The sequence below is a fragment of the Mobula hypostoma genome, chromosome 5 (genome assembly GCF_963921235.1).
Source record: "Mobula hypostoma chromosome 5, sMobHyp1.1, whole genome shotgun sequence".
Taxonomy (NCBI): domain Eukaryota; kingdom Metazoa; phylum Chordata; class Chondrichthyes; order Myliobatiformes; family Myliobatidae; genus Mobula; species Mobula hypostoma.
Genome location: NC_086101.1, coordinates 145,067,874 through 145,081,292, shown reverse-complemented (window position 1 = coordinate 145,081,292; position 13,419 = coordinate 145,067,874). Strand labels below are relative to the sequence as shown.

The following is a 13,419-nucleotide window of genomic DNA, read 5'->3' as shown; positions in this document are numbered from 1 at the left end:
AAATCTGATCTCTCTCTTAATCCAAACCTGGAATCAGTATCTCGAGCTGAATTTAATTTCACAGAAATAGATTTACTTAATGTCAAGAATGTTTTAGAAATCATGCTGCTCTCACATAGACGTACAGAAAAATTTACATAAACTGAGTTTTCATTTAGATGACATTTCCCCGAGTTGTATCAAGATTTTCTAACTCTGTAAAAAAATTGCTATGCTTGATTCACCGTCTAATAAAGACACTTTTGAATTTCAGCAAGTGCTAGTCTTTAACTCCAAACTTAGTATAACATTTTTTTAAACTTTACAAGCTTATTACATTCTAACAACAAAATTTGAATGATTATCTACCCAAATGTAGATTACTCCATTCAATTTCTAAGAGATTACAAAGCAATGTAACATAGAAAACAAATTATATTTATAAAGTTGAACAGCATTTACATTGTACCTAAATACAGACGTTTTTTAAAATTCTAAAACTGATAATCTTATTAAAACAGGTTTTAATCAGATTTGGACATTCAAATATTATTGTATGTTTTTGATATTCATAAAGGTTCTTCATGCAAAAGACAAAAGTTCACCTGTATCTACTCCAGGTCACCACCAGTCCTGAGAGCAGTTTATTGTCCTTACACCTAAATATTTTAAGTCTTGTTATGTAAGTTACTGACTAAATTGATGCATTTGACTAAAAGAATTTCAATAATTGTACAGGTATCAAGACTTAGCACAAAATAATTCAGACCTAATTTCATCAACATAGCTACTGCTCATTAAAATGACAAATCCTACAGCATGATGTTTCTCAATGATAATCTGAATGCCATAACACAGGCATTTCTAAAGAAAGCACCTTTCCAAAGCAAAGAAAAAGCCTTCAACATGAATGTGGAAACAATGAGCCAGCTGCTCATATTATATTTTTGATCTAAAACTTATCTTCAAAAATTTCACTGGGAATATTAAACAGTTCTGAGAAATTCAGCATTTATTTTTAATTAATATTTGTTTCCCTTTTAATTTGGGGAAAGTTAAACACAAATTAACCAGGTAAAACTGCTTTAAATAAAGGAGTTTATGATTTTCAACCAACTTTGCTACTATCCCTAGAATCATGTTATCAACCTGGAAGAATGAAGAGGCGTGGATTGAAACAAATAATAATCAACAATTATTGGGAATTTATATGAAGAAAAATGGTGTAGTTGAGCAGAACAAAAAAGGATGAAGCAGTTTAACACAAATATTAATAGAAAGTTGCCTAATATATTATTCACAATTCTGGCATAACGGCTCTGACATCTAGAGGTATGAATTTTCACAGATGTGCTTATATACATTATGTAATTTATGATATTCCAGATAAAATATTTTAAGTAAAGCATAATATAATTGATAGTATTCAAAACTAAAATAAACTTTGGTTAAAGGGAATAACATTTAATTCACTACTGTAAATTGTTGTATTGGCTAATGAATCAATTCATGCAACCCAAATAAGTTTAATAAACAAAAAATTTATCAAAGTATATTAGCAATGAAACTACAGAATATGCTCATACAGTATAATCAAAGCCTTTTGCTTATATGTTGTTTTAAAGATTTTCTGTGCACCTCAGATTATTAAATTTTAGTATTAACACCATTTGAAGCTTCTCAGGGCAGTCCTCAACAATATGAAGCAAGGTTGTTGCAATTATAAAATTTACTTTGTAAGACTTTCTATAATCGGCTCTAATACTTGTATTGGATAATAGTTACAATTAAATGGTAAACTAATAAAATCTTAATGCAGAATCTACTTCAAATAAATTATATATTTATTAATTTTATTATTTATTAAAACAATTAATGATTTACAGCCAGGATTAGGGAAGTGCCTAATTTCAAGAATCAATCTGCCCAGAGATTTGATCTATCATCTGCTAACTATTCTTTAAAACTGTAGTTTTCATTTACCATTTAAATGTTTGCCAGAATAATTTCATAGCAGAAAACTTCTCCATTTTAGGGTTAGTAAGTATGTCAATCATGTACAGTTTACTTACAAAGCCCCTACACTCCACAATTGTTTCAGCATTGCAGATTGACACTACTGCTGTCACGTCTTCCAATTTAATATAGCTCCTTGTTACTACATCCTATCCAGCAAACTCTGCCAATTTTTATTTCAGAGGGAACAGTAAGTCAGAAACTAAATTAAAATGGGTCTGAACCAGAAAGCAACTACATCGGTTATTGTTATTCTGCTTCAACTGTTTAAGAAAATGCTATTTTATACTTCGCAGGCAAAAAAATATTAGGCACAAATCTTAAAAAGGCTGTTTTGAGTGGGGGAAAAGTTAGGAGAGCAGCAATAATAAAAACAGAAAATTAGAAATAAAAGCAAATTCCTTCTGGGTTTTTGGCTCACTATAATCCTGTTTGCTTAACACAGAATATTCAGCAGAGATATAATATGCAGGACTAAAACCTACAGGCAAAACAGATTGAGCAAATAAACCTGCTAAGTTAGACTCTAGTTTTGATGATTAAAATTTAGTGCAAAGTACTTTTTCCTATCTCCTCCATGCTTTTCAATTTACATACCCGAGGTCTGGTTATTAAACTCTGCACCAAAAACACCACAGGATTGCCTGCTTTCCGAATAGCTTCAACTGCCTGTTCATGACTTGCATCACGCAAGTCAACTGCATCTACCTGCAAAAATGTGTGACAATGAATTTAAAAATAAATTCTGCACTACAACTTATAGAGCATCATAGATCCCCCCTAAAAAAAACATTATAGATCCTCATGCTTTCAATTTAGGCTTAATTTCTCTCACGCACCCTCCCCCCAGCAAGTTCTCTTTTCAAAACAACTTACACATGTTTAACTACAACTCTACATGGTCAGTATCTCAAAGCGCATGGGAGTATTGTTTTACATAGAGACTCTGACAAGTTAGGCAACCATGGAAAAGAGAGAGGAAGTTACTGCTGAGCTTGAATTTACTCGCTTAGGATGGTACTGGATATCAGATAGCAGTTAGAAACAATACAATTAGAGCTAATACAATGTGCCGTAACATTCTTTTACATCAGTTTTTGTCAAAGTAAAACTACATATACAAAAAAGCAACCTAATGAGAAATTATGTGTATTAACAAACATCTAAAGGAGACAAATCCTGCAAATTACTGAGTTCAAGCTTAATGCGTACAATTCCATTCAGGAAATTACGAAATAAATAGTTTCAGTGATGGGTCTGGAGAATTCTGAATCTGCCCTCATTAATCTGGAGAAATTTACTCATTTTACATTAATCAAAATAAACAGCAATATGAAGTTCAGTTTATTGCATTCACAACTTCTCAGCACTTTTTGGCATGCACCTTACAGTAAAGTCATATTTCAGTTACTAATTTCTTTTCCAATCCAGAACAATCATAGATTTTAATTTTTCTTTGAGAAGAATTTTCTGATTTTGGAATTAATGCTCTTTTATTATTTCCATTGACATTTATCTTTGAAAAATATTTTCTAAAACCTTAGAATCATATATTAAAGTCTTAATTCTCAGCCAGTGCTCCTGACTTAGATTTCAACAATATAGCAATATATTTTGAAGCAGAAAATTGACTGAATGTTATGGAGGGTTATATTTTAATTCAGGGATATGAAATGCATACCTCAACAATTCTGTCTCCAGTTTTTAATGTTCCATTTCTTCCTGCTGGGCTGTCCTCCAGAATATGTTTAATGAATATTCCTCTCATGACCTCACCATTACTCAGCCGACTACCCATTCCTCTTCCTCCAACAATGCTAATTCCTAAGGACTTCCCAGGTTCACGCCATAGCTCCACACTAGAGTTCAGAAATAAAAAAATTTCCCTGAGCTTACTCAAATCAGGTAAAAATAAACAAATTAATAACTAGAGAGAATTTATACAGTCACTGGAACTTCCGATACAGTAAGAAAATATTGCAGACACTGGAAAGCTAAATCAAAGTTAAATGTAGCCAACTGAATTGTCATCAAAGCTCATTAGTCAAACATGTGTAATATTTGGAAAGTGAAGGCCTTTTCTACTGCTGTTGGAGATGAATTGGGAGAAGTTAAAAGTTGATGGCATGAGAATAGATGAAACAGATATATTTATAATGCTGGTAACACTCACAGTAGGAATGTCAATTGGTCCAGATAGAAGGGATATTAGATTTCTGACAGTCTGTGGAGACCCTGTTCAAATCTCCTTAGATAGAATTATGATGCTATGGAATTAGAAATCCTGTACCCTTGAATTAATTGGAGGTGCAAGATCAGTAAACCATGCGCCAGTCAGCTTATTATTGAAAAGAACTTTTTGAAGACACTAACTGAAGGTAAAATTAAGTTGTCACTTTAAAAAACATGCTTAATAGATAACAGCAATCATGACCATTTTGATCACTTTGCACTAAAACAGACTTTTTTGTTCTTAGTGTGTTCCTTCTGCAAAAGTTGTTTATACTTAATTCATATTTATCTTGTGAATGCTACTTATTGAACACAATTGCCTGTGATGCTACGGCAAGTAAGATTTTCATTGCACCTATGCATACATGTACTTGTCCATATGACAATAAACTTGACTTGGAATATTTTACTCAAATCATACCTGATTAACTCCATTGAGACATTTAATGAAGACGATTGATATATGCATGAATGTTCCTGATGTGCTTGATAAAGTATGAATTTCCATAGCTCAGAAGAAAGCTATTTGTCTCTTGACACTGAGAACAAATTTAGAGTAGTTCTCCAAGACAGGATTAATTTTGTCCTTGGTAATGATCACTAGTTGACTCCTACAACTGATAGCCTAAAGTTATGAGCTTTATTCCTCAACCCTTTTTTTGTTTTTACAAATGAGGCAAACATCTGTAACACTCCACCCTCCTGTCTCCCACACCAAAAAAAGATTGAAAAATGCTTTTTGCAGCTTCTTCAGTAAGTAAACTCAATGATTTCAGAAGCATTTGAGTTGATGTACATATTGGAAAGATTCTGCCTCCTACCATTGTTTATACCCACTGGAGCCCTCATTTCCACTGCTGGTGAGAGCACAAGTGGGTGACATAACTTTTTCTCTTGGCTGCATCTGTCCCTGTGTAAGTTAGCTAACAGTGAAGAAAGACACTCTTAATTCCTAATGTCAATACTCTTTCACAATTCTGGATGAACAACAAATTTACATACCGACGAGCTTGCTTCCAGTTATTATATGATGAGTTCTGTAACTCACTTTCTTCTCCTTCACCTTCTTCTCTTTCAGGCAGATCAGCACTAAAACAGAAACAATGAATTTTTATTAAACATTTTGGAAGCAATGACAAAATACCTGTCAAATGAGTTCACTTCCTTTTTCCCCCAATACAATTACAGCAGATAAAATGCTTAAAAAGCATTTGCACAGGTACTTGCATTAGAAAGATGTACAGGAGTAGGGGCCTAGTAAGATTAGGACAGAAAGGAACAAGGTCAGCATGGATGAGGTGGAAAAACAAAAGGACCGTTTCCTCTGCTGTACACTTCCATGCTGTGCTTTGCACAGAAAATGGAGACTGTTCAGTTAAAAATTTCAGAAGAAATATTATAACAAGTATAATAGTAGACCTTAATTGTCAACCAGTGTGATTTCAAATATCCAGTCTTGCCCCCACTCCATGCAGGATGATGTCAGATCACCCCATGATTAACGCATCTGCATGTTGTACAAGCATTAATTTTGAGCGTCAGATAATACAAATTGAAGCTTTAGACTGAAGTGGCACACTGGTGTAACACAAAACAAAAGCAAGAATGTGAAGCTTAAAGACATCATTATGTAGGAGCTGTTTCAGTGACTGTAGCAAAACTATTAAGAAGATATAACAAAAAATGCTATCTCAAAATATGCATAATTATAAAGATTACATTAAACTTGTTAGATTAAAGTTGAAATTCTGAACTATTCTTGTAATGATTTAGAAAGTGAAACTATCTTCCCCATTTCTCTTCAGGTTTCATGTATTTTGCCCCAGTTTATGGAGCATTCCATCTGAAGTATGCCGAAGCTTACAGTTCTGCTAAATTTCACAATTTTCAGAAGGGTAAACAAGATGGCAAGGAAACATTTTCAATATGAACATACCCCAAGATATACAATTCAGGATGCGTATGCTGCTAGTCACAAGTTAATTGGTTAACTGTGTGAAATACCCATCAGCAAAGCTGAAATGTTCTAACTGTACAAAAAGCAGCAATAATGATTATGATCCTGAGCTGACAATAGTTTTCAGAGTAGTTACTAGTTTTCGTTCTGTCCAAATGAATTATTTCCATATTTATCAATATGGATTTATTTAGAAACAGAAATAATTCCAGAAATTAATAACTTACTACATATAGAACATATATAGAATAGTACAGCACAGTACAGGCCCTTTGGCCCACAATGTTGTGCCAACCCTCAAACCCTGCCTCCCATATAAGCCCCCACCTTAAATTCCTCCATATACCTGTCTAGAGTGTCTCTTAAACTTCATTAGTGTATCTGCCTCCACCACTGACTCAGGCAGTGCATTCCACGCACCAACCACTCTCTGAGTAAAAAACCTTCCTCTAATATCCCCCTTGAACTTCCCACCCCTTACCTTAAAGCCATGTCCTCTTGTATTGAGCAGTGGTGCCCTGGGGAAGAGACGCTGGCTATCCACTCTATCTATTCCTCTTATTATCTTGTACACCTCTATCATGTCTCCTCTCATCCTTCTTCTCTCCAAAGAGTAACACCCTAGCTCCCTTAGTCTCTGAATGAGTGGATATTTATAAATATTTTTAAACTCAAAGTGTCCAATTTATATATGTCAAGAATATAGAACCTTAATTGTACTGACACAAGTACTATATTCATCTGGAAGATTTTCAAATGACAGATCTGTAGCAAACAAAACACTAAGACTGCAGTTGTCACCTCAGTTAGCTGGGAAAGATTCAAAAGACAACCGGCTGTTATTTATGAGGATTGCCAGTACAAGGACAATAGGAAAAAATTCTAAGATGTGTTGCACCTTTGCTACAGAGAGTCATTAAAGGGTATGAGTTGTGTTTACAAACTTAAGCATTTAAAATTCAACCTGCAGCCCACAACATCCTAAATATCAACAGCATCAGGTGCTAGGGATTCCTAGGATACCATTATTGACGGCTACAAATGTAGGAATGGCTATAAGATGCAGTACTTCTGCATTTCTTTGACAAAATAAAATACCTGTCAGCTTACAGACAGATAGATTATACAAATTGGCAAAGAGAGGAACAAGAATATCAAATAACTATGAGATAAAACAATTTAATAATCAATTATTAAATTAAATCCATTAAATTAATAATTAACATTTGTTATGGTAAGCATACCACATAAATTTCTGGGTTGCAAACTACAATTACTCAAGATGTCTTATACTATAAAACAAGAATTAAAATGTGTAGACTGATTTATTAATAGAGTATGGCTAAAAATAGAAATTTACTTTTAAGTTTAACTTTTTTTCTCTAAACGCTGACAATGAATTAGGTATTACCTGACAGGTGGAAGTGATAAATCATCAACCTCAGTAATTTCTTCAAGTTGTTGATTCATCATTGTCTTGTATTTGACCAGATCTTCCGCAGACACATATGTGACACTGTAAGAAATGAGATCAAGAAAAAGTTAAACTAAATTATTAAAAAATTATATGAGGACAGAGAACTAAGGGTTCTTTAAATAGTAATTTTCCAATTCAATTTAGAAAATAAAACTATTTCAGATGTTCTGCTGACAGTGGGATAAGACAGTACATTTATTGGGTTGAAATAAATTAAAGACATTTTGAAATTACAAATAAAAAATGTAACTTAGCTATTATTTAGTTTGTGAGTGAAGACTTAACAGCAACACTGTGTCAATTTGTTGGCTTGGGAAGACAGTAAAAACAAATACGATACCATATTTTAAATAGATTAATTTTATTACAAAAACAAATTGGCAAACTCTCATAGTCATTAACCTTCCCATGTTTTTGTCTTGTACCCATATAGAATTTGCTCAAATTACAAGGGTAAACCATTTAACAAAGTCAGATTTTAAAAAATATCTGAAATCCTTTTCATGACCTTTGATGCAAAGTATGTCAAAAAAAAATTTTTAAGAAGTAACAATAGCCATAGTAGCCAGACACTGTCCTTTTATAGATACAAAAGATCAAAACATTAGTTAGTTAACCCCAGTATTGTGGATAACACCGTAGTAGGTACCTCTCTGGAAGTCCATGACGGAGGTTGTGTAAATTTGCCTGCACTGAGGCAGTAACAATACTGAGCCTTCCACACACAACTGCCAGCATCACCCCACAATATCCAATTCAGTGAAACTTTTGACCTGGTATCTGGTACATTCCCCTCCCCCAACCCCATCCACTCAGGTACATTTTCTGCAACTTTTTCAGCTTAAAGTAGCAGAATTGACTTATGAAATGTATTTTATTCACTGTTTTCAAAGTAGTCCGAGTACATATGTAGAAAAGAAAACACCGTATCTTCACGATTGTAACCATGTTAAGTTAGTAACTATAAAAACATGGTTAGTTTTAAAAGAAAACAAAATTTGAAATTTATCCAGATACACTTCAATCATAATAACCATTCAGGATAAAGCTATTTTTTGTGGATGATATAAATTCACAAATCTGGAGATAGCTATGTAAATACAATATTTTAAAAGATTTCACAGCTCAATAAAATGCTTGCCTTGTATTGAAAAGGAAAGATAAGTGCACTGAACTTCTGATTAGATTTAGTAAGCTCCAGCAGTTGCAACTATTTCTGCATTAACTCTGGCACTTCTAGTCATAAACCACCCTTTGCCTGAGAAATCAGGTTGCATGGTTTCAAGGAGCCACTACTGTTGGTTATTCCCGGAACCAACATGCTAGATCAACAATAGTGTTACTTAAAGGAAACCTCATGGATCATATTTTTTTTTCAAAATCTACATGCACTCCTCTCAACTATTCATGAATCTTCAACCTACAATGACATAGACTCACAATGGTCTTCAGTTCCAGACTCACACGCTTCCTCAAAGATCCCAAAAGACGGATCCACATCCAAGGTCCAATAAAATTTCTAATCTCTGCTGTCCTCTCTTCAAATCAATTACCCAGTTCTGGATCTAGACACAGAACCTACGCAGTCTGAAGAATGATCTGCACCAATTAAATTAAATCTCTAAACTAAACTAACTTGTACCCGGTGATCAGTAATCCTTCATGCCATGACTGCTACTGAAATTTGCTGAAAAATTCATGAGTGAAACAGTCATGGGCATACCTTTCAAGCAGACAGATATACGTACATCAAAATTATTGTTTTAACATCTGTTAAGCTGTTGCAGAAATGCAATTGACAATTCAAGGACCAGCTTGATAGTACAGATCCTACCATTAAAAAACACGATCACACAGTGAGAAAGGGCCTTCAGAAAAACCTAGAATGATTATTTTTATAACCAGCTCCTTCTCCACCTTTTTATTCCATCTTTCAAGCCTTGCCCTCCAAAATATTATATTTTGTTTGTAACTGGGTAATTATTGTTCATTTGATAATGATTAAACCCACATATTATCCTTCTGATATTTACAGTTAGCAACAATTACAAATGCAAACCAAAGTCTAAACATAATTTGAAATGTGAAAATTTCCACTTGTCTTTTGAAAAATAGCATTAGCTTTATCTTGATTTCCTATAAAAACCATTAGATCAATCTTCCAATTCACCTCCTCATATCTCTTTCCAATGTGGTTTAGTACACAGGCAAACAACAGACAGATGGCGCAGACTCTTACTCCTGCAGTCCAGCACTAAACAGTATTGAATCCTGAACAAAGTACCAACTTGAATTAGGAATAACAAAGATAGAGAAACTTGTGTAGATTGACTGTGCACTTAGGGAAAGATCAATGGCAAGGGTGGACGGAGGGGTGTGTCATTGAAATTTGGCTTGAGTATGACACTTGGGCACGAGTGCCATTATGGAAAAGAAGAGAGAAAGTTTGAAAATAACAGTGGTTCTATGAACTCTAAGGGAAGGGTTGGATGGGTTGAAGAGACAACTTGTAACATGCAACACCAATACAATAATAACCCATAATGTTGGAAGTCATTTTCCATAATGTTTCAGCAGCTTCATTATTGGATGTGTACACTTTAGATGTTGCTGGATTTATTGCTGTTTATATTCATCAGGCTAGCATGCATTTCTGTGCCTTTCATTTTTGATAAGTTTATTAACTTTATGTTCTACATTCTTGACAGTAATAAATACAGACTCTAAAGGAACACTTAAAAATATTCCCTTAACAATTGTAGGATGGATTACAGATTGGGAGGCAGCTATTTGAAACATGATACAAAGAATTTAGAACTGTACAGCACAGGAACAGGCCCTACAGTTTATGATATCTGGGGTCCTGATACTTAATTGCTCCAAGCTAAATATCTGAACTATGAAGCATTTTCAAATTTAAAACAAGTAGTGACAATATAAATGCAGTATAATTTAGATGGATCTGTAAGACTGTATATGTATCTGGATAAAGCTCTCAAGTGAACGATTAAAGCATGCTGGATTTACCACGACATTATAATTTATTGTTGTAGTGACTTTCATGATCCACATGCTCACAGCAAATTCTTAAAATACTCTAATACTCACACATAAAATGAGGACTGATCATCACCAGATGCACATGGAGATCTAGAATGTGAAAAGCATTTGACACAGCAGCTTTTACACTTGTGTCACAAATCTTTGACTATTTTCATAAAAGATGTACAGATATTAACAAATGCCTAGGAATAGATTAACGATGTGTTTCTGGAAAACAGATTTAGAACCTATAGGCAAAAAGATTGTTTGTTGTAGAATCATACCGCACAGAGACCCTCCTTAGGTCCACTTTGATTATATTAACTCTCCAAAAGAGCTACCCAATCAGTCCCATGACCCAGTAGCTTTTCCTTAGTCTTGCATTTTTAAAAATTTTAATCACACTGGATTCCAGTTAATTGCGACACATCGGTACCAGCATATTTTGATCCAATTACGCAGCTGCCCCAATTAGCCAAGGTTTCAAGGAAAGAGTTATAAAGGTATAAAAAAGCCAAACTACCATTTTACTGAGCAATAAATTATGTATTTAAGTGAAATAGAGAAAAAGTTAGAATACTAGCAATGCTACTACAGTTCTATAAAACTGTATATTAGTCCCTAATAGTTATGACAGAGGAATTCATCTGGTGGGCACCACCATGTATGGGGTGACCAGGGAGGGGTAGCACCACTGGTGAAGGAGCTTGTTATGTCCATTCTGGGGCAGCTCACTCACCTTTGGTCCCCACAGGATGCTCAACTCTCACCTCTGGCTGCAAGTAGCTGTTTGTATGCGGCAATAAACACACCCTGGTACACCACTTTGATAGTCAGGCTAAACCAGGCGATGGCAGCCAGTGGGACATGCCTGGTGATAGGGACACACATGTCCTAGCATGAGAAGACACCTCTGGCAGACTGGACAGATGAAATCAACAATGCAATCCAATGGTCAAGAAGGTAGTTCTACAACACTTCGTGCAGTGATCAAGGAAGACGTCAGTTTGTGATAACTACTCATACCACTGAACCTAGACTTTGAGAGTGGAACTGTCCTAGTGCAATGGCTTTTCCACCTTATAAACTCTTCTGCACAGGCTTCACTGTTATCATCGGATATGATGGATAACAAACACACTGTCATGTTCCTTTGATTGACTGTAAATGAAAAAAATTAGTGCAGACACCGAATGCAAATAACAGACTGCCTTCATACAATGCTTTCGACGATTACATCCTCCAAATCCTCAAATTCATTGTAATCTCTGCATTTATTTATATAAATCTTACAAGTGTCCCCCAAAATGAGGGAGTAAAAATCCTTGCATTATGACTCTGTCACAATGTATAGATATGTGAATTTAGAAGTCTAATGGCTTGTAGGAAGAAGTTGTCCCATAGTTTGTTGGTCCTGGCTTTAATGCTGCAGTACCATTTGCCAGGTGGAAGCAGCCGAAACAGTGTATAGTTGGGGTGAATGGTGTCCCGATGATGTTCAAGGCCTTCTTTATGCATCTGCTGCTGTAAATGTCCTCAATGGAGGGAAGTTCGCATCCGCAGATGCACTGGGTTGTCTGTACCTCTCCCTGCAGTGCCCAAGGTTAGTGCCGTTCCTGTACCAGGTGGTGATACAGCCAGTCAGGATGCTCTCACTAGTGCCCCTGTAGAAGGTCTTGAGCACTTGGGGGCTCATGGCAAACTTCTTCAGTTGCCTGTGGTGGAAGAATGCTGTTGTGCTTTATTTTTGGTCACACAGCCAGTGTGTACAGTCCAGGTGAGATCTTCAGTGATGTGTATACTGAGGAATTTGAAATAACACACCTTCTCAACTGCAGTCCCATTGCTGTTGATCGGGGCAAGCCTGTCTCCGTTACTCCTGTCATCTACAATCAGCTCTTTTGCTTTTTGGACATTGTTATCTTGGCACCACTGTGTCAGGTGTTAATCTCTCTTCTGTAGGCTGCCTCATCACCACTAGAAATAAGGCCGATCAATGTCATGTCATCTGCAAACTTGATCAGCAGATTGGAGCTGTGTGTGGCAGCAAAGTCATGGGTGGAAAGAGAGTAGAGGAAGGGACTCAAGATACAACCCTTGCCGGCACTTGTGTTGAGGGTCAGAGGGGTACAGGGAGAGACCCCATCCTTACCACCTGTCTGCGATACGATAGGAAGTCTAGGATCCAGCTGCACAAGGCAGGGTAGAGGCCGAGGTCTCTAAACTTCCTGTCAAATCTGGAGGGAATTACAGTGCTGAACGCTGAACTGTAGTCTAGGAACAGTAATCTAATGTATGCATCCCTCTTCTCCAGGTGAGTGAAGACAGTGTGCAGTGCTGTGGCTATAGCATCATCAGTAGACCAGTTCCGTTGGTAGGCAAATTGCAGGGGGTCCAGTGTGGGTGGTAGCATGCTGCAGATGTAGTCTTTAACCAGCCTTTCAAAGCATTTGATTATAATTGAGGTGAGTGTGACAGGGTCCCATTCGTTCAGGCATGGTACCTTGGTGTTCTTGGGCACAGAGACAACACTGGATGATATTCAAGATGATGGACGATACATTCAAATTCTTCGTAGCTCTGAACTTTCTGAAGTGAAATAATTTGATTTTCTCTCCTGGCTGATTCTGGCATCTCCAACCTTCAATGTTGAAACTGAATTGAGCAAGACAATTCTAAATTCTAAATTGTTTTGCTACTTATTTCTCGACAACTA

General features: G+C 35.7%; 1 protein-coding gene across 12 annotated transcripts in view; it reads right to left on the bottom strand.

The window, feature by feature from the left end:
• LOC134347066 (multiple PDZ domain protein) overlaps nucleotides 1-13,419 on the bottom strand; it is a 234,251-nt gene that overhangs the window by 115,533 nt on the left and 105,299 nt on the right. For 10 of the 12 annotated variants that reach the window (XM_063049149.1, XM_063049152.1, XM_063049156.1 and 7 more), the window contains 5 exons: nucleotides 10,770-10,811; nucleotides 7,596-7,700; nucleotides 5,230-5,316; nucleotides 3,677-3,854; nucleotides 2,593-2,703 (listed from right to left, as the gene is read on the bottom strand). In XM_063049149.1, the coding sequence (XP_062905219.1) occupies nucleotides 2,593-2,703; nucleotides 3,677-3,854; nucleotides 5,230-5,316; nucleotides 7,596-7,700; nucleotides 10,770-10,811 (523 nt within the window). The remainder of the gene's footprint in view (nucleotides 1-2,592; nucleotides 2,704-3,676; nucleotides 3,855-5,229; nucleotides 5,317-7,595; nucleotides 7,701-10,769; nucleotides 10,812-13,419) is intronic. The other 2 variants (XM_063049160.1, XM_063049153.1) reach the window with 2 other exon arrangements.